Source organism: Podarcis liolepis, assembly GCF_965112155.1.
Source record: "Podarcis liolepis genome assembly, chromosome: Z".
NCBI classification, from domain to species: domain Eukaryota; kingdom Metazoa; phylum Chordata; class Lepidosauria; order Squamata; family Lacertidae; genus Podarcis; species Podarcis liolepis.
Genome location: NC_139570.1, coordinates 41327818 through 41355262, shown reverse-complemented (window position 1 = coordinate 41355262; position 27445 = coordinate 41327818). Strand labels below are relative to the sequence as shown.

General features: G+C 43.1%; 2 protein-coding genes across 4 annotated transcripts; one reads left to right on the top strand and one right to left on the bottom strand.

Moving 5' to 3' along the window:
• Positions 1-3612: 3612 nt before the first annotated feature.
• B3GALT9 (beta-1,3-galactosyltransferase 9) lies at positions 3613-5373 on the top strand. The gene has a single exon (XM_083486015.1). The coding sequence runs from the start codon at positions 3914-3916 to the stop codon at positions 4886-4888; it is 975 nt and encodes a 324-aa protein (XP_083342141.1). The 5' UTR covers positions 3613-3913; the 3' UTR covers positions 4889-5373.
• A 573-nt stretch (positions 5374-5946) lies between these two features.
• PSMD5 (proteasome 26S subunit, non-ATPase 5) lies at positions 5947-25391 on the bottom strand. 3 transcript variants are annotated; one of them, XM_083485929.1, is made up of 10 exons: positions 25029-25391; positions 18279-18423; positions 17333-17446; positions 14287-14415; positions 12423-12532; positions 11017-11159; positions 10291-10482; positions 9618-9727; positions 8785-8925; positions 5947-7967 (listed from the first exon to the last, which is right to left on the bottom strand). In XM_083485929.1, the coding sequence occupies exons 1-10, from the start codon at positions 25211-25213 to the stop codon at positions 7710-7712; spliced, it is 1527 nt and encodes a 508-aa protein (XP_083342055.1). In that variant the 5' UTR covers positions 25214-25391; the 3' UTR covers positions 5947-7709. The 3 variants fall into 3 exon arrangements, with proteins under 3 accessions (XP_083342055.1, XP_083342056.1, XP_083342057.1); XM_083485930.1 differs by lacking the exon at positions 25029-25391 and adding an exon at positions 20768-20908; XM_083485931.1 differs by lacking the exon at positions 25029-25391 and adding an exon at positions 19992-20388 and having other exon boundaries at positions 18279-19650.
• Positions 25392-27445: the final 2054 nt, after the last annotated feature.

Genomic DNA, 27445 nt, shown 5'->3' with positions numbered 1-27445 from the left:
AAAATGTATAGAACAGGATCAAATAACTGTTGGAAAAGTAAAGAGAAGGAAGGCACTTTTTACCATATGTGGTGGGAATGTAGAGTTGTAAAAAAATTTTGGGAAATGATCTATAACACTGGTCAACAACAAATTTGTTGTCTGCATTTTTTCAGCTGATTTAGGATGAATTTGATGTGCTGAATCCAAAAATCACATTGGTTTTGCTCAATCAGGTCAAGTTTTTGAGCTATGGCCACATGTCTTTTTTTACGTTTTTGTTCACATGTACGCTTGTGTGGAGCATTTTAGAAGAAGTTGGTGGGGGTAAAATGCCTTGTCAAATAATTGTTTTGATTGGAAATGATTATTTTAATGACAATAAGTATTCAGGTCCGATAGTTCTGGGTGATTATGTCGAAAAGGGATCAGTTTGAAGTCATAAAACCTCGAAATCTTCCATAAATTGGTCCAGCAAAGCATAAAGTTTGGGGATCAAAACTAAGTTAATGGGGCAGCCGCCCCACGAAGTATCCTGATCTTCAATCAGCATGTCGTCCTGTAGCTCATTGTGATGAAATTCCAGTGCCTATCTTCGGAGAACTTCCTGATATTAGTGACGAAGATGCCTCCAGTATTGAAGGACATGAAGAAGTGGTTCTTGAAGATGATGCTCCACATCCATTTTCCCAATAGGTGTTGAATGATCTAGTTCGCGATCTCAGCTTGTCAAAGGACTCTGCCGAACTGTTGGCATCCAGATTGAAGGAAAAAAACCTCCTCTCTGACAGTGCTCGCATCAGCTTCTTGAGCAACAGGCATCAAGAGTACCTCCGTTTTTTCTCGGAAGAGAAGGACTTGGTGTACTGTGCAGATACTGCACAGCTTCTGCTCAAGCTTGGAGTGCCACAGTACGAACCCAAAGATTGGAGACTGTTCATTGACAGCAGCAAGCGATCACTGAAATGTGTTCTGCTACAAAACGGCAACCAGTTTGCCTCTATACCCCTGGCTCACTTGAGTACACTGAAGGAGAACTATGAAGTGGTGAAGTATGTGCTGGAGAAAATTGGTTATGATCAGCATAAGTGGTTTATTTGTGTTGACCTGAAGATGATGAACTTTTTGTTGGGACAACAGTCTGGCTTCACCAAGTACCCATGCTTTCTGTGCATGTGGGATAGTAGGGACCGTGCTCAGCATTACACGAAGAAGAACTGGCCTGTGCGGGAGGAATTGGTGCCTTGCAAAGAAAGGAACGTCATCAACGACCCTCTGGTGGACAGAGACAGAATACTCTTCCCACCGCTGCACATCAAGCTCGGCTTAATCAAGCAGTTCACCAAGGCTCTGGAAAAGGATGGAGACTGCTTCATTTACTTGTGCCAGGCTTTTCCAGGATTGACCATGGAGAAGTTGAAAGCTGGCATCTTTGATGGTCCTCAGATCCGTCAGCTCATCAGAGATCCAGAGTTCGGAAACTCAATGAACGAAGTGGAACTGGAAGCGTGGAAGGCATTTGTTCTGGTAGTGAAGAACTTTCTTGGCAACAATAAGGCCAGAAACTATGCAGAACTTGTCAACAACATGCTGACTGCTTTCAGAAACCTGGGCTGCAACATGAGCGTCAAGATGCACTACCTATTTTCACATATGGACCAGTTTCCTGAGAACCTGGGTTCAATGAGTGACGAGCAGAGGAGAGATTCCATCAGGACATGAAAGAGATGGAGACCAGGTATCAGGGTCGCTGGGACGCAGTCATGATGGCTGACTACTGTTGGACTCTGAAGAGAGACCTCCGTGCTGCTGAGCATTCCAGGAGTTCCAAGAAACAGAAGTTCAAGCCCTGAAGTTTGAAAAATGGTGAAGCAACATGCAATTTACGTGTACTTACCTTTATCAATGCCCACCATTCAGTTTACAGAAAACCTGACCTGATGGAGAGAAATGGATGCCATTTCCTGATTCAGCAGTGCAAAAATACCCTAAATCAGTTGTAGAAATCTAGACAACATTCAAAAAGTAAAAAATTGTTGCCCAGTGTAATGAATTGAAAAAAATATTTAAAATGTCATTTGTAAAAAAGCCAGAAGTCTTTTTGCTGGGTATTTCAGGTCAAGAATTGCCAAAAGAAAAACAGAAAATATTTATGTGTGCTACAACAGCGGCAAGAGTTTTGCTAGCCCAAGGCTGGAAGACAGGAGAAGTACCAATGAAAGAACAATGGCAAGAAATATTGATGAACTACGCTGAATTAGCAAAGTTAACAGACAATTACATGAAAAGGACAATAGTGACTTTAAAAAAGAATGGGAACCTTTTACAACTTACCTACAGAAACAACAAAAAGAGATGGACTCACTGGCAGGTTTTGAATAAACATTCACAACTTTATTTAAGTAGAATATGAAGAAAGACAGCGCAACAACATGTATAGTTATTTAACATGCAGAAGATAACAAGTAATGTAATAAACCAGAAAGGGAAGATGAGGGAAGCCAATGGGAGGGTGGGGATTGTAAAATATAAAATTTGGATATTTGCAAATTGTTACAACAAAGAAACCCAATAATTTTTTTCAAAAAAAAATCTGTGTTTTTAAAACCTACCACTCTCCTCCCAAAAGAGGGTAAAAGCACATGGCTTTAGTATGCATGTGAAAATAAGAATGATGCAGAATATAACTTATCCATCTGGCACAGTATCACCTACACAGAGTGGCAGCAGCTTTCAGGGGCTCCAGGCAGCAAACTTCCCCAGCCCTACTTGGAGATGCAGAGGATTGAACCTGGAATTTGCTGGTGCTTTTTCAGCAAACTACTATGGGGAATGGTGGAAGGGGGGAGTCACTGTAGGCAGAAGAACGTGCCTGGTAATCTTAGGCACTCATATAGGATCACAGCAGAAGGAAATAGTCCATATACAACTATGATAGGAGGTGTTGTTGTTGTTGTTGTTGTTAACTTTCTATACCACCCTTCATCCAAGGATCACAGAGTGGTTTACTATATAAAAATACATAGCACAGTAATAAAAACCACAAACACACATGGTTTAAGAAGCCATAGATTGTTTAATGAGCCTAAGGCCTGAGAGAAGAGGAACGTTTCAGCCTGGCACCTAAAGATGTGCAGTGAAGACAACAGGTGAGCCTCCCTGGGGAGAGCATTCCAGAAATTGGGAGCCACCATAGAAAAGGCCCATTCTCATTTTATCACTCTCCGGACCTCTCACAGAGGGGGGCACATGAAGAAGAGCCTCAGATGATGGTTGCAGGATGCGAGTTGGTTGAGTATGAGTATGTTTCCGAGCACAATTTAAAGTGTTGGTGCTGACCTTTAAAGCCCTAAACAGCCTCGGCCCAGTATACCTGAAGGAGCGTCTCCACCCCCATCGTTCTGACCGGACGCTGAGGTCCAGCGCCGAGGGCCTTCTGGCAGTTCCCTCACTGCGAGAAGCCAAGTTTACAGGGAACCAGGCAGAGGGCCTTCTCGGTAGTGGCGCCCTCCCTGTGGAACGCCCTCCCATCAGATGTCAAAGAGATAAACAACTACCAGACTTTTAGAAGACATCTGAAGGCAGCCCTGTTTAGGGAAGCTTTTAAAAGTTTGATGTATCACAGTATTTTAATATTCTTTTGGAAGCCACCCAGAATGGCTGGGGAAACCCAGCCAGATGGGCGGGGTATAAATAATAAATCTATTATTATTATTATGGTGGTGGTGGAAGAATCACTGCACAACACACTCTTGAAGAGGAAGCAGACACTAAACCTCTCCTCTTTTTTGCCCTGCAGCTCATCTTCTGCCGGCTAAGGACCCACCAGTGGTGCTTCATTCTTTTTAATGTTGTTCTTTTCCACATTTTGTTCTTTGGAGCTGATCTCGTGGAAGAATACTTCTTGCGAGCACTCCCCAACACCTACACAGACATGAAGGTCCTTGAAGCCAGGGAGAGAGCACGGAAGCTGGATATGACCCCCTTGAAGGCCAATATCTCCAAGGCTTATGTAGCTAGCAGATCAGAGGCCTGCTCCAACCAAGAGATCTTCCTCCTTGTCCTAGTCTTTGGCAGCCCTGAAAACTTGTCAAGGCGCAACACCATTAGAGAAACATGGGCCAACCAGACACACGTCAGGGGTTATGGTACTCTCGTTTTGTTTGTGTTAGGGAAGCCATCTTCAGAAGGCACCCAGCTGGAGGTAGTCCAGGAGATGGAGAAGCATCAGGACCTCATTCAAGGCTCCTTCCTGGACTCTGTAGAGAACCAGACACTGAAGACACTGATGGCTGTGGAGTGGGCCATAACATTCTGCTCCAGGGCCCGGTTCATTCTCAAAGCAGATGAGGAGATGTTCATCAACCTCCCAAGTTTGGTTGAGTACTTGCTCAACTTAAGAACCCATCCCGAAGACATTTACCTTGGCAGGCTGGTTCATCAAGAGAAACCCAACAGAGACCCTCAAAGTCATGGCTTTGTCTCCCAACAAAAATACCCAGAAAAATATTATCCCGACTACTGCAGTGCGACTGCATTTGTTATCTCACAGGATGTGGCTCGGAAGATCTACGTAACCTCTGGAGAAGTTCCTCTTTCACTGCCTCCTGGTGCCTTTGTGGGACTCTGCAGCAAAGCAGCTGGTGTGGTGCCTGCTCACAGTTCTCGATTTTCTGGGAAAAAGCACATCCGCTACAACCGCTGCTGCTACAAGTTCATTTTCACCTCCTCCACAGCAAGAGATACCCAGCTGCTCCAAGAATGGGACGAGATCAGCAACAGTAAGGACTGCACTGTACTAGAAACTTATTATGGGTTGGTATCCTGCAAAGTCATGACATACCTGGATGGATTTAAACACCTAAGTGTTGATGCCTTACAGAACGAGGCTCTCCATCTTGCTGATTAAACTGACCCAAAAAACTCACATTCCAATGTTTGATTTTAACTATGGATTTTATCTGCTGAACCATTTATGCTAGGAGCCATGGCCAGCATCCTGTTGCAAGGAGTTCCACTGACTACTTGTGCTTTGTGTAAGTTTTTCTCTATTCTGAACTTCCCATTTAAAACATGCACACAACAGAAGAGTATAGATGATGAACACTCACAGAACATGAGCAGGAGTCACAAGGTCATGTGAACTAGTCCACCCCACGAGTGGATGCAAATTCTTTAAATGATGCATCCGTGCATGGTGTGGATGGTAATGTGACAGCCAGGCGTGGCAGCAACCAGTTCCCACAGTATTCCTTGGACATGTATAGATGATTTTACCCACCCAAACACTGAATAGTCAGGAGCTCATCACCTCTTCTCCCTTCCATGTTCCAATATCAGTGATCAAAGGATAGACCAATCCAACACTTATTAATCTTTTCAAGTAAGTTAGGGTAACAGACAATCAAGAACAGGGGAGGCTGTTGTTGCTTTTACACTTTCTTGCAAAATTCAGTGGCATCTGGTAAGTCAGCCCTTCCCAACCCTGGGTCCTCAGATGTTGCTGGACTTCAACTCCCTCAGCTTAGGGCAGTATCCCTCAATGGGCAGGAGGAATGAGAACTGCAGTCCAATGATATCTAGGGATCCAAGGTTGTGGTAGGTGACTTATCAGAAGCAGAGCAAGATTAGAAATGGGGTTCTTGTGCAGCCCTCTAGATGAGGTTGAGGAGGCCAACTCCCATTAGTTCCAGACAGCATGGAACTAATGATGGGAGCTATAACACAACATCTAGGAGGACATCAGTTTATCATCCATAGAGAAGATTGTCCTCTGGGTCAATTGAGCAAATCAGTTCACTTATATTAAAACTGTAGCTCTTTGTGTAAAGTTGCTCTTACATTTTAAAGAATTCTCCTCTCTCAAGATGAATCACTAGTTGAGCAGCTGTGTTTTCATATGTATTCCAGTCTTGTCTGGCCCACTTTTTCATGTTAAGAGCATCATTTTCATGTTCAGACTGAAAATAGTCAACTAAATCTCTTTATTTCAAATGAGCCACAAAGCATAATTGGGCAGACATACTTCAAACAATTGAACCTATTAAGTTTTCCCCATCCTGGCTGTACAGTGTGAAACAGCTTTCACAAAACAGTACTAATAGAACCACAGAAGTCATTTTTGTTTCTAGTGACATAAATCATAGCAGGGGCTCAAAGAAACCACAGAACAAGCCCAAGAGAAAACCTCTCGGAGAGAATCTCTTGTCTGTGTATATTTCAATTTATAGTTCAAAACACACTTTCTGCTTATTTCCTAGCAAGCACCTTCACTAATAACTCCTCTTAAATCAGTCCTCAGGTCATATTTCGCATGAGCACTTAAATGGATGTGTAAATAACTTCTGAAATTAATTTATAGATGTAGCTTCAAAGGTAGTTAAAAAACAGAAGGAAAGGGGGAATGGCAGGTCTTTTCACTGGAATAATCTCAGCATTTTAAGTGCTCCTTGGGCCAGTGTTGAAATTCTTTCCCACTCCCAGATCATGCACCCAACAGGATTTCTCTACCCCTCATTGGCGGACATTCCACTCCAGAGTTTCTGGAGATTAATTCCCTGTTATCTGACTGCAGAAATAAGACTGCAAACAAATCTGCTGTTGAACACCACTTAATAGTGACTTTCAGAGCTCTACCGGAACCTCCTAAGAGCTGTGACAGACCTGGAAAAGCTCCTCCCAGGAAGTCCTGAAGGACTGATTTTTCTAAATAGCATGGGATGGAGAAAAACTGCTCAACCTCTGAAGGTAGTGGTGAAAATAAACCCAGATCACTTCACCTCAAAGCTTTGGTCCCTCTGCAGAAAGTGTTACCCTTTGAAGTTCACTCATACTAACTTTTGTGTCTCTGCAGCTGCTGTTAACAACTAAGAATACAAGCCAACACCTTCTGGTGGTGTCCCTGTCTAAGACACTATGGCACTTGGTAGAAAAGCTAAAGATGGATAAGAAGTAATAATAACAATAATAACAATAATAACAATAATAATAATAATAACCCCCAGTCATGTGATTTTTGTTACTGAGCTGTACCAGTTCACACTGCACACAGTGGAGAAAATCCTCCTGATTTCCTGTAAGAGCCAGGATGCCAGGAGATCGTAGTCTAGCCTTCTAGACCTTTATTTTATGTCAGGGAGCATTCCTCACTACAATCTGAATTGGAACAACCCAGCAACCTTCCCATTTGACACTTGTAGCAGCCAAATCTCTCCCTCTGCCCTTCAAAGGTCCAATATTTTAAAGTGTCTGCTCACCTTTCCTGTAAACAACAATTGGGGCAATTTATATGCTGAAGGAAGCATCAATGAAGTACAGGCAAAGAATTTAAGATCAAGGCCAAAAGACTCAAAACACACACACCGCTGCACTGTTTTTGCCACTTTTAGGAGTCTGGCTACCTTGTGGTGTTCAACTATGTTAACAATGCATCTCTCACTGAGGAATTAACAGAAGGCAGAAAAACCACTGTTTATAAAAGGATCCCATGATTTGTAGGCCCTATGCCAGCTGCTGACTAAGCATCAACTCTTAAATAAGGATAAACTTGACTGGCATAGTCCTTAACGTGGTCCTCAACATTATTTCCCAGCTATGTGAAATTTCTGAGTTAGAAATGCAGGGAAAAAAATGACCAAACCAATTCCTTCCTCAGATATTTTCCCCCCTCCACATCCAAAGCGAAATCCTATCCAGAAGTCCATTATCACCAGAGAGCAGCTGTTCCGATGTTATTCAGCTCCTTCCACAGCTGTGGTCGAAACAGCCTTGACATAATAAGGCCCTTCGCGCAGGTATGCCCTGAGCCTCAAGTAATGCTGGTTTCCAAAGATTTCAGCGATGGTCTTTGAATTGGCCAGAGCCTTCACAAGTTCGTATTTGGCCTCCTTTGAAGATTTGTCTGGTTCCACTGATCTGTCTACGATGTATTCCACAAAGCCTGGACTACTGAGCATCATCCTCTGGGCCCAAGGCTGACTAGCAATGGCCTACAGCATTAACAAAAGAGAAAGATTTAAAACATTATTCCTGCTCTTCTATTCCAAAAATTGGATTTCCAGGGCAGTGAATGCTCCTACTAAAACAACCATTTAAGAGTAAAATATAGCAGCAGCAAAACAAAACCACCAACAGCAATTCAGCCTGGAGGAGAACAAACTTAATACATCATAGCAATGTTCTTGATTTTCTTCAGAAAACATGAAACAAGTCCAACACACTTCATGGGGAACACTGATCTAGAGCCTGGGTGACTTCAACTCACCTTCACCATGGGCAGAACACAGATCAAGAAGAATTAGAGATAGATGTCCTAATCGTAGCCAGCATTAATCATGTGAAATCCTGGGGTGGATCTTAGCTCAGGGATAGGAAACCTGTGGCCCTCCACATGTTGTTGGACTCCAGTTCTCTTCAGCCTCAGCCAGCATAGCCAATAGCCAGGGATGATGGGGGGTGGAGTCCAACAGCATCTGGATGGCCACCAGTTTCCCACCTTTGCCACTGAAGACAACCTGCAGCCTACAGCAGACAAAGACTTTCTCCTACAGGCCATTTACTTAATGCCAGTTCATTCAGTTTCAGCTCTGCTTTTATCTCACAGTTAAATCAACTGAAAGGTACAGTCTGAGCAGAGCTCCAGATTCCTCAAAGTCTGGTGTCCCATACAGGATTTCATTAAATCTGCAAGGACTAGACAACTCAAACAATGGGCTTGGCTAGTGCTGTGGTTTCCAAGCTGTCTCAAAAGGACTATTAGGTACATTCATTCAATCAGACAGGTCTCTGTTGTGAAAAAGCACTTACAGTGAAGACCTTTAAGGCACCACAGTGGAGATCAGGGAAGGGCTGGGTACTGATGCTCCTGAAGAGTTCCAAGGGCTGGCTGGACAGAGAGGAGAACCAGGATTCTGTCATGCCCAGGTGGTCTTCTGTCTGCTGGTCTGGCTGTATGTAAAATATAGCAAATGAGTTTGCAAATGCAGCTGATAATTTACTGTCTTGAGGGAAAAAATAAGGATGGTCAACATGGTACCCTCCATATGTTGTAGGACTCAATTCTCATCAGACCATGGCCAAAAGTGTGGATGGGATGATGGGAGTTGTAGTCCAATATCTGGAAGGCACCACGTTGGCTGTGCCTAGGTCAGAGGAACACATCACCCTCAAGCCATCCTACAATTTACTCCACCTGCACACATGAAGTGTGCAAAACTTCCATGCATGCAAAACCTTTATAACAAAGGCAGCATAGTCACATTCTGCTTTTAAGCAAGTCTGTAAATGTACATTTCAGACACTGATTTGTTCTGTGCACAAATGTTTGAAGTTGAGTGGAAACACAACATTTTTTTCATTTAACTGTTTATTTATCTTTTAAAGGTATTATACAGAACCATAACATTCAATAAACTCTCGAAGCACTTAATTTTTGTTCATACTTTTGATAAGTCTGAAAGGCTGACAAACAAGTCAGAAAAAATGTGAGTTATAGTTCTCTTGCTTTAACGCATCACTAGTGGATATCACAGATGCAGAAAGCTACCCAATTGTTATTGCTTTCTTCCAAGGGCTGATTCAAACCTTTAATGCTCCATTTTTCATAAAAAACAGAATGTTTTCAATTCCATAAAACTTACCTGCAGATACAAAAGAGATGAAATTGCCTCAAGACACCGGACTCTCATCTCTGTCGGGGCATTCTTTGCTTGATGTCCTATTCTGTTTAGCACATGATGAAATCTACTCCCTGGGAAGACAAACTTTTTTTTAATCTTTCCATTACATAGGAAGTTGCCTTATACAGAGACCAGACTATTTCTCCATCAAGCCCAGTATTAGACAATACCTGCTTTGGAGAGTAATATCTTGAATTAACAATCATTTTTGCCTGTGGACATGGATCTGTTGCTTGAGTTACAACTAAAACCAGAAAATCTCTAACCACAGTTTGTCAATAAAGTTGCTCCAGATCTTAAAACCAAGTTTTAAACCATGTTTTGACTCTCCCTCCCCAGCCTAGCTGCTTATGATGTGATAGCAGCAACACTGAAGAAGGTTCTGCCAGCCATGTGTCCCAGCCAGCATGGCCAATGCAAGCAACAGATTCCCTATCCCTCCCTCCAGAGACTATCACATTCATTAGCAACCCTTGTACTTGAGATGAATCATTTTCCCACTTCTAATCAAACCTCCTTTCAAACTGAAGTTTAGAATTATGCAGGGTACATTTATAGCCTTCCTACATTCCTGTGACAAACTCTTCAGACCGATATGATTATAGCTACACATACAGACAAATGTTGTACAGACCCTTCTTCTGTAACACTAGCTTCCCTTCCACAGTTGACCCCAAGATCCCAAGTGTGTCCACTGCCACGCCAAACATGGTTGGGTCTTGGCTTTCTGCCATGCTGAATACTTTCTCCACAAATGCGGGGTATCGCTCACATAACTGCTGAGGACTGTCAACAATAGCCAAGTTGCCAAAAAATTTCACAAAGCCTGAAAAAACCAGAAAATAAAACAACAGGAGTTTTGTCACACCATACATGGAACATAGCATCTGGAAAGAGAAATAAAGACAGGCCGGGACATTGTGCACAAGCAATGCATGTAGTGAAGAGAAAGCCTACCAAAAACAAAAAGGACCAGATGGTCAAGGCCGGGAGGTTTTGTTTTACATGCCAAGCAGACATGTTTTTAGTACACTGTCACCTGTCAGAGTAAACTTAAGTCTAGGATTGGGGGTGGGCAACTCAGGGTCCAAGGCCTACTATTCTTCCAATGCATTCTAACTCAAAGTCACCAGGGTTAAACTCAAACCTGCTTTCCTCTGGGCTGCTCTACCTGCTGTTGTTTGGTGTGGGGCAGGTAGGCACTGTTTGGGGGAAACAGCCTGGAAGGCCAAACAAGGAGGCCTAGGAGATCGAATCTGGCTCATGGGCCAGAGACTGCCCATCCCTGAACTAAATAGTGAATTTTTTTAAAAAATTACCAAAGTAAAATCATGCCAAGAAGGAAAACTTTTTAAATTACCTGGCAAGTAGAAGCTTGAGAAGGGATCAGAATCAGCCCCGATGATTATGTTGGAAATCTTATCAATGATTCCTTGTTGGGCGAGATATTGGCGTCCGTGGTAAATATGGGCGAGAGAGGTCAGCATCTCTATACACGTAGCTCTGCAACATAGACAGAACATGCAGGTGTATTGTTTAAGATTCCTTTCATTCTCAAAACAGTCCATCATTAATTCCTGGAGGAGACTACTACTTAATTAACTGGTAACGCTTTCTAGGTACTGTGCCAAAGTTTTCTGTTTTTGTTTTAAGTGGCACAGGCCCTGCCCTCAGGCTTACAAACCAGGACAGAGTATAAAAGGAAAGAAGAAGACAAAATTATAAGCATATTCAGATATAAAGCCTCCCAGTTAAATAGCAACCTGGTAAAATAGCTACTAAGCTGACAGCTCAAGGCAAGAAGCCCAAGTGCAGCTGCTCTAACAAATTGAGTAGACTGTGCCATCTCATCTCTGAAGCCTCTGCTGTTTGAGACAAGACATGTCTGAGAAGTAGGAGGTGGAAGGGAGGCACTGCGTATTTTTATACTAGCCATGCATTTGTAATAATGAGGTAAAACTAGTTTTATGAGCAGTTTTACTGGTATTATTCACTGCTGAATCACTGTTATGACTTTGTGGTTTTACTGATGGGTTTTTTGTGATAGTTTATCAACTGGTTCTTAGCCACCCTGAGTTTCTGATTGTATGGCGAGAGGAAGAAAAACTGTGCAAAGAAAGCCCCTGCATGATTAGGCACTATTGTGCTGAGATATTTTGAGCTGCGTGGTAAGAAGGGAAGGCTACTTTCTTGCTCCTCTAGCACGTAAGCACTGGATCAATCAAACAATCAATCATTTTATTTGTATGCCACATTTCTTAAGTTGAAACCATGCTCAAAGCAGCTTACAAGTATAAAAATATTACAAAATGTAGCCTTAAACAATAAATATTAAAGTGTACACAGTGAAATCAATCTATCTAAAGTAAAGATACAAAATTTAGTATCAGTAACAGCAACAATACCCCCGCTCTAGAGTCTGTTCAGCAGTCTCAGCTTTTGTAGCTGGAGTCAGTCAGTCAGGGCCTCACCCTCCCAGACCAAGTGGAAAAAAGGCCTGCAAGACAGACAGCAGGTCTTCCAGGATTCACAGCTTCCAGCCACTTCAGCAGCCTCAGCTTTTGTATCCAAAGTATGAATGTATGAATCAAGGCAGAGACAGGCAAGAGGCAAAGCATGCAGGGTTTGGGTACGTGCACAACTCTCAAAACTCTAGCATGCCAAGAAATTAAACCTTCTACTAACTCAATAGAAGCAGAATTACTCCAAAGCCATACATAATATGAAACAATCTAATGAGTGTCCACGACTGCTTCTGCCACACACCTGAGAAGCACATCATTCCCCGTCAGCTCCCCGATCAGCTCTGATATTAATCCGCTGTTTACGCAGTAATTCAATGAATCGGCCGACACCAAGGAGATATTGATAACCAACTAAGACAGAAGCACAGGAGAAAAGGACACTGAGATTTATTTCTTTTTTTAAAAAACAGAACACCTACAACAAACACACACTATATGCCATTCATGCATGAAATTGTGCTTGCTCCACTTATAACTTCACTCACTGAATGAGGCTGTAGCAACGTTCAAGTCATAGCTACAAGCCTTGTGGTGGCTGCAACAGGACTTAAAAGGAATCACCATCATATATCATGACCAATATATCATGGGCCTGTGGGGAGGCCACTGCCACCTCCACACCCTGGAACAATGTTCCCCATAGCGTCCAATTGCTCCAAGGGGCATCTGTAGCCCCATTGTTTATTTACCTATATAAATGTGTTTTATTTCATAGCATCATAACTTCACATTAAAGGATTAACAATAACAAACATTGGCCTCTTGTGGTTTATTTTACAGAACATGGCATTTAAAAACAATACAGCACAAGTGGATAAAGCAACATCTACACACACAGTCATATTCATAAAGAGGGGGCATGCAATCTCAGTGTGATCCCCTTCAGGTGGTGGTGGTTGCACCAGCACACTAAAAAGACCGAGGGGGGTGGGATCTTAATAGCAGCTCTCAGAATATCTTGTAGGATTTTCATGTGGATTTTCCATAATAAAGGTCACATATTAGTGCAGAGATGGGAAGGAGCGGATGTAAGACTGACTGCATAGAAAAGTGACACAGAACAGAGACTGGATTCATCCATCCATATCTTTTGCTTATTTTTTGTTTATATTTTACTGCAGGATCTTCTGAGAGTCACCTTTTGTGCCACATTGTGAGGCAGAAAGGCAGGATGCAGGCATTTTGAGGCAGACTACTGTCTGTACATGCCTGGTACCATGGACCAAGTCAATCCTCATAACTCCAGTTGAGGGTTCAGGGTTGTTCAGGGTACAACCATACCCTGTAGGCAGTAAAAGAGCATCATGACCTGCTCAGATCACATTATTTAGAGCAACTGCCAATGGGACTATTAGCAACATGTATCAGGGCACAAGCTATTGACAATGAGTGTCTCCCATTTGAGGAAGGAAGATGTAATTAGGCATGGAGGCAAGACAACGTGAACCCAGTATAAGCTTTATGACAATCATATTCCCATGGGAATAAATGGGATGGAAGAGCTGCCAGTGTTATGATAATAAAAATAACTGTAGGTAAGATAACTAACTCACTTAAGCCTCCAGGGAAATTGAGGAAGACTGTACCCAGTTTAGCCATGTGTTAATGTAAAACCAGATCGGTCCAGAGACTCACCCAGGTGATTCTAAGCAATACTACACAGAAACTTGTGAACTTTAATGCTATTAATCCAATTTGTACTTCTGCTATATTTGAGGGGCAGGGAATCTTAGGTCCAGGGCAAGGGCCAAATGCCTATCTATCTTGCCCTTGGGAATCTCCTAAGCAGCTAATTAAGTGTTTCTCAAACTTGGATCCCCAGCTGTTGTTTGTCTACTACTCCAACCATCCCTAGCTAGCAGGACCAGTGGTCAGGGATGATGGGAGCTGTAGTCCAACAACAGCTGGAGACCCAAGTTTGAGAAACACTGAGATAACTGCATTCCCAATCTTTTCTTGGCAGCTGTGGATATTCCACATCTGATGTCACATGCTGTCAGGCAAGTGACAAGTTGGCATGGCTGGCAAAAACTGCCAGAGGCTCCCCACCCAATGAATTAGAATTAAAGGGGCAGCTAGAACACAAAGGGAAAAGAGATGCTTACCTCATACACACGGCAGCGAACAATGTCACTCCTGGTCATGACATTTTTCAAGTCAACTAGCAAGTTGCCCGCAAGCAGTGCCTCCAAGCTCTCTGCAGTTTTTGCTACCTTTGTCAGTGACGTGATGGCCTAGAAAACAAAGGGGAGTAGCTATGTGAACTGGAGAAAAATAGACAGCAGAATTAGACACAAAATTAGATTTCAGTTGCAGAATTCTACCTCTAAATGTCAATGTTTAAGTGCTTCAGGTGTTATGTTTTCCAGACACATGGTACCCAAGGCAGCCTCTGCAAATGGATGTTCACACATTTATTTGGATGTTTAGCTCCCCCTACCCTCAAGAATTCAGGGAAGGATGGGGCAGTGACACCATCAAAATAAGGTGGTGATTTGATCTCCTGCTGCTTCTTTCCCCAAAAGCAAAACACTGGAAAAAATCATAATAGAAAGTTCAGTTGATAAACATCTAGCAAGATCTCTGCATACAAACACTGCAGTGCAGATGTGAACTTAAAATTTACATCACAGCACTTTGTGAAGTAGACATAGGGTGCTGATGGGGTTACGCATTCAAACTCCTAATAATTTATGAAGGAGTTTCTAGATGTAGGGATTTTTCTGTTAGCAAGGTTGTGATTAGGGAGGCGGCGTTGACTAGGGAGGCGGAGTTCCAAAAGTTAATCCCTTTTTTAATTCAGAGCATCTTTATTGTGCGCTGATGGAATATTGCCTGTTATATGCCACATAATTTTAAACTGGCCATAGAATGCCACACTAAACTGCAATGATTTGGAATGTAAATGGCCTGGCTAAGTCAAATAAAGATAACCCAGACGAAAACAAACAAACAAACAAACAAATAACAGAAACATTAAAATAAATGAAATGCCATACTGATACAAAAACCTTCCTCCCAAGTGGTGGAGATTTGTACTTTTTACAAGTTATTTCCAAAAGTAGAGGATCAGCAATCTAATTGAAAATTGATTTTCAATTAAAATATACAGTGGTACCACAGGTTACATACGGTTCAGGTTACAGACTCCGCTAACCCAGAAATAGTGCTTCAGGTTAAGAACTTTGCTTCAGGATGAGAACAGAAATAGTGCTCCGGCGGCACAGCGGCAGCAGGAGGCCCCATTAGCTAAAGTGGTGCTTCAGGTTAAGAACAGTTTCAGGTTAAGAACGGACCTCCAGAAAGAATTAAGTACTTAACCCGAGGTACCACTATATACTAAGTGCTTTGTTTATCTTCCTCAAAGGTCTACTCCTGGCCTGCATTATGTTCCTAATACTCAACAAGAACAATTTCTGGATGAAACTTTTACATTAAGTAAGGCAAAGTTATATTGGGAGATACACCAGGTTATACATTTTCAAAATCAGTCAAAACTTAGGCATTATACAGCTTAAATAGTTTTGGCAGTTACTCAACTCAAGCAACCCACTGGGAAAGGGAATCATCTCCCAACTATATAAAATCCTCACACAATAGGTTAACCTTCCTCTAACTTCATTAAGACAAAAATGGGGGAAAGATTCTGGAGAAGAATTAGAGGAACAACTCTAGGAACTACCATTTGGATCCATCTCAATTAGAAAATGCTTTAAACATAGTACATCGCTGGTACCTGTGCCCAGCCAGATTATATAGAATTAATCATAACTCATCCAACCTTTGCTGGTAAGAATGGTTCTCTAGTACATATGTGGTGTTTTTGCCCAAAAATGATTCCCTTTTGGGAAACAGATTTTCAAACAAGTAATCAAATGAGGGGATAATTGCTACAGCCAAATCAAAAAATAGCCCTACATTATTTTACTGGTCAGATTAACAACCTAACCAATAAAGATGTCATCCTCCATTTATTAACTGCAGCCAGATTAGTGATTGCAAAAAATGGAAAACTTTAAATACAAATCTTTCTGAAGCCTGGATTTTGCAAGTATGGGACACTGTGCTTATGGACAAATTAACCATTTCACTAAAGGAATATTGATCTGGAAGAGAAAGATACACACCTTCTAGATGATACAGTATCCTTTTATTAATTGATGAAGATAATCAAACATGGTTTGCACCCTCCATTGACTCATGGAAACTTATGGAGAAGCACTTTCATTTGATTGCCTTTTTTGGAACATCTAAAACTACAACCATCAGCTACTATTTTGCTTTCTTTTCTGTACAACTACAAAGCTCTTCATTCCTTGTATAGTATGTTTAGCTACTTGAAATTAAAAATCAATTTTTTAAAACTACAAAAAGAAGTCAGAAGAGGTAGCACATTATCATACACAAACCTGCAAGTTTGTAACCAGAAGAGTTTGCCTGTTTTGTGGCAACAGCTGCTCTGATTCACAAAACCTTTCCTAACGGGTCACCAGGAACCCATCCTTGCTCACCAAGGGCAACCAGGCAAATGGTATTTGCAAGCCTGTGTTTTATTTATTTATAAAATACTTAAAATACAGTGGTACCTCGGGTTAAGAACTTAATTCGTTCCAGAGGTCCGTTCCTAACCTGAAACTGTTCTTAACCTGAAGCACCACTTTAGCTAATGGGGCCTCCTGCTGCCGCCGCGCTGCCAGAGCACGATTTCTGTTCTCATCCTGAAGCAAAGTTCTTAACCCAAGGTACAATTTCTGGGTTAGCGGAGTCTTAAACCTGAAGCGTCTGTAACCTGAAGCATATGTAACCTGAGGTACCACTGTACCACAATGTCATCAAAAGTATCAGATCAGTTATAAGTTTTACACAAGCCACACAAAATTAAAACCACAGATCACCAGCTAATTATTACATTCCCTCCTTAATTATCTGCATAAGTCTGACAGTGCAAAAAGCCTTCAGCATGCATTTAAATATTCCTACAGAAACAGCTGGTAAAGCTCTAATGTAAGAGCACTGCCCACCCATGGCTGGGCCAATAACGCTGAAGGCTCAGTTTTGCACTGACATCAGAGGAACCTCACCCACTTGATGATTATGCTGAAGGCTCTGTAGCCAGCTGCTGTTAAACTGGCTCCAGTTTAAAGCTCTTACCTCTTTTGCCACTGCTAGTTTCTCATCAGCAATGCAATAAATGACCTGCCTCAGCAACTCAGGAGTGTTGAGGATTTCTCTGGCAGCACTGGAATCTTCAACTATCTTTCCAACCTACAGATTCAACATGGCGTTGAAAGGCATTAGGCAGTTTCCAACAACTACTCAGTGCACAAGTTTAAGTAGTTAAATAAAGGTTCCTTCCATTCCGACCCCCCACTACCAGCCTTTTTAAACAAAGAAAATGTTGAAGAGCTGTATCATTTTAAGGAACTAGTGAATAAAAATAAACTGAAGGGAAGGGTTATACATTTGCTCCTCTCACTTTGTTGTTGTTGGGGGTTTTTTTAAGGAGAGTAATATGCAGACAGAGGAAAGTTTTATCCACTCCCTCTATGTGAAGAGGCCTAGAATGCCCCAAACTGCTTTTGCTAATCCACTGATTGGATTGAAAAAAATTAAAGCTTCCCACCCCCCAAAAAAACTACCTGGAGCCCTTAAAAAAATCTGTATCACCCAATGATAGCTTCTGCAACAAGTGTGTGGATCATCTAAAAACAACATCCACAGAATGGTTTATCCTGAGAACTACTTTACTCCTATGCAAGTTTAGCAAATATAAATCTATTAAATTCATGATCCAAACACCAGCCATACAAATTTTAAGGAGTCATTAAGATTTGCGCCCCTAGCCTGGATCTCCCTCCTGGCTGATGTCCTCTGAAAGTCACTGGTTGCTCAGGGTCATTAAACCCAACGCACCGCAATCCATGGATGTGTCCCAACCCATCCAGAGCCTTCCTGATTTGCCTGATTTGGCTTAGGACTCGCCAAATCCTGTGCAGAGCCCTAATGTATATGTATGTATATTATAAATAAGAAATCTCCTCCTTCCTGATAAAGATCTCCAAAAATGTCATTTTAACAGACAAGTAATCAAGCATACCTGAGCTATTGTTAGAATTTTGACTGAATTATCTGGATGGAAGAGCCCTTTCTGAAGTTCTTCACCAAAGTTTTGGATTACATACAAGGGATCCATGATCTGCAGTAACCGCTCCAGGATGGAAACACATAAAGAGATCTGCTCACTGTTTTGAAGGGGAAAAATAAGTTAGTTGAAAGGCTTTTTAAAAACCAAACCAAAACAAAAAACACCATTACAACCCCAAATAGTTTAATACGTGGGTATCTGCTTCTTTACCAAAATCCACTAATAGGATTACTGATTCAAAAGAAAAGATAAGAAAGTACAAGAAACAAGACCCCTTTCTGTAATGGTATCCAGAGTACAGTGATACCTCGTGTTGCGCCCGCTTCATGTTGCGTCTTTTCGCGTTACGTCCCGTGGCAACCTGGAAGTACCAGAATGGGTTACTTCTGGGTTTCACCGCTCACGCCTGCGCAGAAGTGCTGAATTGTGCTTCGCACATACGCAGAAGCGCCAAATCGTGCCACACACCTGTACAGACACAGCACTTCGAGTTACGGGCATTTCACGTTACGGACAGGCCTCCGGAATGGATCCCGTCCATAACACGAGGTACTACTGTACATTAACACCCTGTCCAGGCTTATTAATTCAGCACCAAAATTTGCTCTTTTTAAAAGCACCAATTAAAATCTGTGATATTCTTGTTTATAATAATGTGAAGTTTCAGAGTGGCTATTCATTTGCTTACATTTATTACAGTTGACGCTTGGGTTGCGAACGTGATCTGTGCAGGATGCATGTTCACAACCCGCAGTGGCGCTTCTGCGCACATGCGCGGGTTGTGATTTGGCGCTTCTGCGCAAGCGCGATTTAGCGCTTCTGCGCATGTACAACTCCCAAAACCCGGAAGTAACCCGTTTCAGTACTTCCGGGTTTTGACGGGTCTGAAAAAACGCAACCTGAAGCGTCTGTAACCCGAGGTATGACTGTATCTTGTATCACTAATTTATTCTTATTTATTCATGAAATGTACATACCATTTGATTATGTAAGGGGGGAAAGCCTCTAAGTGGTTTACAAAGGAAGGTAAAACAATATAATCACCACTAGAAAATATACAAACAATAATCTAAAACATACAGAATGTTAGAACAGCAATAAAATAGACTAAAACAAATTAAAATTCATGTCACCTTCTAAAAAACTTCTAACAAAAAAAAATGCCCCCAAAGCCACCTTGGTGGATTAAAAATGGTTGGAGCTACAAGGTGTTTTAAAATTAAAATATAAACTTTTTAAAATAATAACAACAACAACAAGCCACGTCCCAAGATGTGGTAAATGTTAACCTTGCCCCAGGGCCGGATTTAGATGAAGAGAGACCCTAGCCCAGGGATCTGCAACCTGCGGCTCCGGAGCCGCATTTGGCTCTTTTACATCTTTGCTGTGGCTCCGGGGCGGATACTAGCGAGGGGAGGAGGCGCATTGTGCGCCCCGACACTCCTCACTGTGGGGGGCGCTGTACTGGCTGTGACGTCGCATGGGGGCGGTGCATGCGTTAGTCACGCACCGTCCCGACGTCACCTTCCCGCCCACTGTCAGGTCGTGGCTCCTGAGATATATTTGTTTTAAATGTCGCAATGGTTTTGTGGCTCCCAGTTGTTGTTTTTTCTTCGGAAACGGGTCCAAGTGGCTCTTTTTGTCTTAAAGGTTGCAGACCCCTGCCCTAGCCTACTCCACTTGCGAGGCCCTCACAACTAGAAGAAAATGGAAGTGTTATAAACAAAATTGAGTGAAGCCAAGGATGATGGTACACAGTACTTCTTTTTAAATTGGCTTCAAGTGCATCTAATATAGGAATAATGGATTTTATCCTAAACTTATCTCTTGAAGAAAGTGCATCTGAGGCATCAGGTGCACATCTGTCATTTCTTTGCGGTTCCCTCACTCTTTGTCTCCTTGTTTTGTAGTTAACATTTGGCAAGGTGGCTTTTGCTCATTTCTCAAGCTTATCAAAATCTTCTCTACTTTTCCTTTAAAAATCCAGAAGTGAACTGTACAAGCTTGCACAAGAACTCAATAACAGGTCTGATTTCTGAAGGGCTTTGCTGACCTTGTGAAAGTGACCTAGCACACGGATTTATATCTCTAAGATTCTGCAGATTTATGTAGCCTATACATAAACACGGCACTGCCCCACTCTTTTCTTTCCCAAACCTATATTGATATAACACCAATGTCTCACAACAAACCTGAAGAAAGAGACAATGCATGTGCTTTTGAAAAGAGGGGAAATTATTTTAAAGAAAAGGAGTGTGCGGCAGCCCCCAGTATTTAAAGAGCCCCCACCCCTATTACATCATTATAACCAGAAGATAAACCTATGAAACTAGGAAAGAGCAAAAAAATAGCAATGTTTGGTCCAGATCCTAGGTACTGCACCCTCACTAAAGGAGACTGTATGGATGATTCACTAAATGATTTTAGGATGACGTGTGTACCTGAGCTTATGGCCTCAAATTCTGCTTTATTACAAAAATGACGACGACTCCTGATCCTAAACTGAATACTTAGTTGCCCAACCACCCCCTCCTCTCAACTGCCTCGCATTCAAACTACCTTTCAAATCCTCATCCAATCATCACTCACCACCAGAATTCCACTCTCTCTATCCCCCTCCCTCCTTAACATTCCCATAAAACTGTAATTCTGATACAATTACCTTAATAACCCTATTACATTCAATATTTTATACACACTGCTCCCTATAACCACTGTTAGAAGCACTTGAGCTTCCCATTCCTGGTTCCTAGGAAATGGGGGTGAGCAAACTGCAAGACCCCCTGGAAGGACGGATCCTGAAGCTGAGGCTCCAATACTTTGGCTACCTCATGAGAAGAGAAGACTCCCTGGAAAAGACCCTGATATTGGGAAAGATGGTGGGCACGAGGACAAGGGGACGGCAGAGGACGAGATGGTTGGACAGTGTTCTCAAAGCTACCAGCATGAATTTGACCAAAATGCGGGAGGCAGTGGAAGACAGGAGTGCCTGGCGTGCTCTGGTCCATGGGGTCGCGAAGACAGCCCTTTAGACTTTAGTTATTGAAAGGGCTGCATGGTGCGGATCTCATATCAGTGTTATGAGAGTGTAAGCAACACATTTCTCTCTCCCCTTTCTCCACACCATGCAGAATTGCAATGGTAACCAGAAGTCTGGAGTTCGGAGCCAGGGCTGGCTGTGGGCAGGATCCTTGCATTGCCGGGGGTTGGACTAGATGACCCTTGGGATCCCTTCAAACTCTGCCATGCTATGATTATATCAAGCAGCTAAAGGAACAAAAAGATGCTTCTGAAACATTTGGGAATCATAGGCACACTCTCCCCACCAGTGGCTTCCAGCTACAGCTTGCATCTTCCTTAAGAGAGAGGCAGCCCAGAACAAGGGGGGGAAGGCTTAGAGCAGGGCTCAGCAAACTTTTTCAACTGGGGGCTGGTCCACTGTCCCTCACACCTTGTGGGGGGCAGACTATAGGGGGGGTGAACAAATTCCTATCCCCCAGAGATACTGTAGTAAAGTTAGTGTTTATTTAGAAGCTATTCCTTGGTCAAGCAACAAGAGTGAAGCCTTGTGGGTAGCCAACAAGCCACAAGGACCATGGGAAATAAGTTCTGTCCCTTTAACCTCAGACTAACAGGCACCCAGGGTGTGAAATGTTTTTTATGGGAAAGGAAACCCTTGATTTAATGGAAGGTTTGACACCTGGGTCCAAAGTTGTATGCATTCCCTCAGTGATGTTATCTGGCCTTGATTGCCTGGGAATGTGTATCTGCAAAAACCCCACGGAAGGGAGGAACCCCTTTGATTTAGGCTCTGAGTTCTTAATTGACCCAGCTGCCAGAAGTTAGATTGATTAGTCCGCAAGCCGGTCATTGGAGAATTTGAAAATAATTACGAGTTATGATTGGTTTTGGGGGTGAATTGGGGATAAAAGATCTGGGAAATGGCTGAGAAAGCACGCTCTGCAATCCGCAAATCGCCCGGCTGCTGATGTTCCATCTAAGTGGCTGTCCTTACAGGACTCTAACTATTCTCTCTTTGCTTTGTTGTGAGTATGTAAGTTAGTTAGACTTTGCAATGTTCTTATTTTTCTTGCCTGTAAACTCCTAAAGATGTGCCTGCTATTTTAGCATGTTTTCTTATGTTCTTTTAAAATAATTTTTAAAGAAAGAAACTGTTTTTGGTTTGTGTGCCTTTCCGGGGGAAAAGCTAATTCCTAGCCTTACGCTTGGTTACGCTCTACCGTAGAATTTCTGTCTGCAAGTCTGTGGATACAGCTTGTGGAGGGGGGATAACCAGCAATAACGGGGCACAGCCTTCTCCCTGGGTTGTGGCTCTGGGTTCCCCGGAACAAAGGGAGTGGTGGCAGCCTTACCGGTGTTATTTTGTCCTGTTCTGTAAAAAGTAAACACGCCTGCCAGCCCTGCTCAAGAAACCTAGTCTGGCCGGGGAGCAGAGACAGGTGAGGGAGGAGCGAGTGGCTGGGGGCGAAGGTTTACCACAGATACATGTTAAATAAAAGGACACATTCTACTCATGTAAAAACACGCTAATTCCCGGACCGTTTACGGGCCGGATTTAGAAGGTGATTGGGCCAGATCCGGCCCCCGGGCTTTAGTTTGCCTACCCATGGCTTAGAGTTCAGGTAGGTGGAAATGCCAATTGAGTGACCTACAGGATAGGAATGCTTCCTTCCCATGTCCCCCACCCTCATGAGACAGACTGGTGCTAGAATGGCTGGGAGCCAGGCACCTGCTGATTGCTCCATTTTCTTTGCAGGGAGGGAGCCTTTCCCCAGCATATACTTTGTTCTGGTCAAATGCCTGGAGAGACGTGACGACCCTCAGGTACTGGAGACAAGGGAAGCAAGGGGTCCTTGTGAAACACGTTTGGGGAGTCTGTGGCTTCCATGAAGCGCTTTTCAGAAGCATTGCTCCCTCCAACAGGGGAGGCTGAGCATAGCTATCACAGCTAGTTGTCTTTGATAGGCATCTCGTCCATGCAATTGTCTAGCACTCTTTGAAAGCCATCCCCTCCAAGATGCTGTTGTGGTGCATCTGATTCTCCTATGCTTCCTTGCTCCTGCAAGGAGATGACTACAGTGGTACCACAGGTTAAGAACTTAATTTGTTCTGCAGGTCCATTCTTAACCTGAAACTGTTCTTAACTTGTGGTACCTCTTTAGCTAATGGGGCCTCCTGCTGCCACCATGACACCGCCGCCCAATTTCTGTTCTCATCCTGAGGTAAAGTTCTCAACCCGAGGTACTATTTCTGGGTTAGCAGAGCCTGTAACCTGAAGCGTCTGTAAACTGAAGCATCTGTAACCCAAGGTACCTCTGTATTGAGAAATCCTTTGGTTAATATTCATCTGGGCTGGAAAATATTAAAGAATCAGAGGACTGGTGAGCTTTCCTTAAAGCACAACTGATCAAAGGAAGGCAGATCCATTAGCATCTTGATAAAGATGCTCAGTTGACAAAAGATGCTATCATACCCCACAAGCATCTCAGAAAAAACTTATGGAGCAGTTAAGTGGCCAGTGGGGCTCCAGGTTGCCATTTCTGGATCCCACCACAGCCCTTCCAAGTTGCCCAAGAAATCAATGTCACAACAGTTTTTTCCTCGCATCTCCTCCCCATGATCCCTCGTGGGGCCTTCTCAGACATATGCTGTGTCTGAACCAGCAGATCCCACCAAACCAAGTAATCAAGGACCAGTCAGAAAGTAGTGTGAACAGTCATACCAGAAATAAGCAAAACAACTAAACAGGCATGTACTAGAAGTCACCCCAGAACTGGCCCTACTGAACACCTTCCAAGATAACAATGCCCACTTACACTAGAAAGAGTTCATAACTCACCGACAGCATATATGGCTAACTTAACCCGGCAAACCCCCTCACCCACACACAAACAAATCCCACTGCAGCCAGCCAAAGACGATCAACCACACCCTAGGCCACCCCAACCTCTCTCACCACCAAAGGAACATAACAAGCGAATAGAAAGAGAACTTCCCCATGTGACACTGACACAAAAACCCCAAGCATACACTAAATAAAAGAACTTAAGCTTTGCCACCCCAGCCCCTCTCTCCCCTCGCCGTCTCGCCCCCACCCACACCCCTGCAATTCAGAGACAACGGGCTATCGCCAGAGCTGGCCCTACTCCACAACAAACTTGCTGAAATTAACAAACATGAGCAACTTAGGCCCAGTTTCATGGAGTCGAGGGGCAACCGAGCAATGAAAAAAGACACAGCCCGGAAAGGTGCACGATCTCCTCCACTGAGGATTAGACTTTTGTGGGAGCGGAGCGGCGGTTATTTGCTTTGCCGTGTATTTTGGCAACCTCGTTTTCTATTTTTATGTTGTTAACCAGTCCTGCGATCTTCTGGGTTAACGAGGGCGGTTCTTAAAAATCTAATAAACAAAAATGGAGAGAGAAATAGAATCCCCCCTCCCCTCTGTACACACACACCTTTAAACAGGCGGCTGGGTCTGTTAAGCGCCACAGAGACCCCTGAGGGACATCTAGTCTAACCCACTCCAGGGTAGGAATCTCAACACGCGTTCTCCGTGGCGGGCATCCTCCCCCCCCCCCCAATTATTGTTTGTTTTATACCCCGCCTTCCCTTCCCCCCTGACAGGGATCCGAGGCGGCTTAATAAAAAGCAAGAGCCGCTCGATCTCTCTCCACTCACCTTCCCCCGCGGGCCGTGAGAGCGAAGAGTCCCGCCAAGGGGAGCTCGGACCGCCGCTCCCGCAGAGCATTGAGAGGAACGGCGAGCAAGGCCAAGTGCAAAGCGCGCAGCTCCTCGAGCGGCTCCTCCAGCAGCGGGACCCTCGCGAGCAGGTGCAGCGCCTCATCCACCTCTGGCGCCGCCATATTTGAATGTCTGGGAGAGCAGAAGAGTGTGCTGGGGGGGGCGGAGGAAGAAGAGGAAGTGAAAGGAGTCTCGCGAGACTTCGGTCCTTAGCAACCGAAGCGGCGGCGTAACCAAGGCCGGCGCCTCATCACGGCCGCAGCACTCAGGTACAAAGGCAACGCCTCCTATGTCTTGAGAGCCCCTTGTGACTTAGGCGCTCGGGCTTCTGATTGGCTGAAGGAGGAAGGAGGGCGGGGCGCACTTCATTTTTTTTTCCTGGTAAAGAGTTAAAAGAGTCAGTTTTTAAGACTCGCTTCCGTGTTCCCACATGAAGGACATGCGGGGCTAAAACGACTATACATGTAAATATAGATTTCGAAAACAGAAGGGGGGGAAAGAACCGAATTAGAACAGATTAACGAGATTCTTCGCGTTGTTACGCGCTCCTCGAAACACAAGTTCTCCGCCTGCTGCAGGCAGGCAGTTTGAGCTCCTGCCCCATAAATGTCGCCTCTTCCCTGGTCAGACGGTGACCGGAAATGATGTGGCGTTAATCTTTGCACTGAGTGCCCTCCGTTCTTCGCTCAGCAAAAGCAAATGTTCGCAGCCTGAAAGAGCGACAGAAGCAGCCATGTTAGAGTTCCCAAAGGTGCCTCTGAGCATGTGAAGAATTCCCTTAACACTCGCCCCGCCGCCGCCATTTAGCAGTATCAAGATCATAAAGAAGTGTTTACATTAAAACATGACGCGCAAATCCATAAAATAAATTATGGGTTAGTTCGTTAAAGCGTTGATAACATCAAGGTCACAGGTTCGATCCCCAGGTGGGACAGCAGCATATTCCTGCACTGCAGGGGGTTGGACTAGATGGCCCTTAGGGTCCCTTCCAACTCTACGGTTCTATGATACTATGAAATCAACACACCGAAAGGTTAAGTTTATCAAGCATTCCCAAAGTCCCATTTTACAGCAGGTCAAACCTAGATCAAAAGACGGTTGCCAAGGTTTGACTCTGTATGCACTACTGTAGATATTTAAAGCACACATTTCATCCCTCCAGAAAATCATGGGGAGCAGTAATTTGTTAAGGGTGCTGGGAATTGTAGCTCTGTGAAGGGTAAACTACAGTTGATAGAATTTGAGATGTAGGAGTTGCACTTTAAATGCTCTTGTATGCATCAAATAAAGGAATGAATGAATGTGCAGGGTGTCTTTGTTCAAAGGGATTTATCAAAAGAAAAAAAAGAGATTTAAGGGCAAAGTTTGGCCATATACCAACAATACAGGGAGGTATCTAGTACTCACAATAAGGCAGTTAAAGTTGGTCTGCTCTTCATCACTTGGGATAACATTTGGGTTTCACATGATGAAATGCCCCAGTTATACATCACTCCTTAATAACTTGGAACCAGGTTACCTACGAGATTGCCTTGTCCCACACATGCCCAGTCGACTGCTTCAGTTGGTGGATTTGGCACTAAGTACTACAGGTGCCACATAATAAATACCCTGGCTATTGAGATCATGTAGGCACCTTCACCTTTACTCCTTTTCAGTGCCTGCTTAAAACATTATTGTTTAGGTAAGCCTACCCAGATGCTTAGAAAGTTGAAGTAATTTAAATCTGTTTTAGTATTTTAACTTTTGAATGTTTTGAAGTAGGGCTGGGAATTTTCATCATTTTACTGCTTCTTATCTTTTTGTACACCAATTTGAGGGGGGGGTTCTCCATTTTAAGCAGTATATAAATTTCATTCAATACTTAAATGAATAACAATTATATATCTTATTTACAAATTTATAATCATAAAATGATCCAAAGATCCATAAAAACATAAAGATATATTAGAACTCTGTTTTGTTTTTTGTTTTTTCTTTTCTTTCCTTTTTTCCTTCCCTTCTTTTGTTAACTGTTTCCTATTGTGTATTTTTTGTGTTTTGTTTTTGTATTTTTTCATTTTTGTAGTTTTTCTTATGTTTAAATTTTGAAACTTTTTATTGTTTGTGAAACTTTAACAAACATTTTTTTTAAAAAAAAAATAGAACTCGGTAAAGGGAAAAAGGAAATCATATTGCAAAGGCCTGTCTAAACAAGTTTTCAAAGGATGCCTGAAGGAAAGGAAGGATGGTCATTATTATTATTACTATTATTTAAAAAGTTTATTTATTATTCATTGGATTTGTATATGGGCTTTCTTCCCAGACAGCTTACAGTTTAAAGCACAAAGACATAACATAACATTCAAAATTGG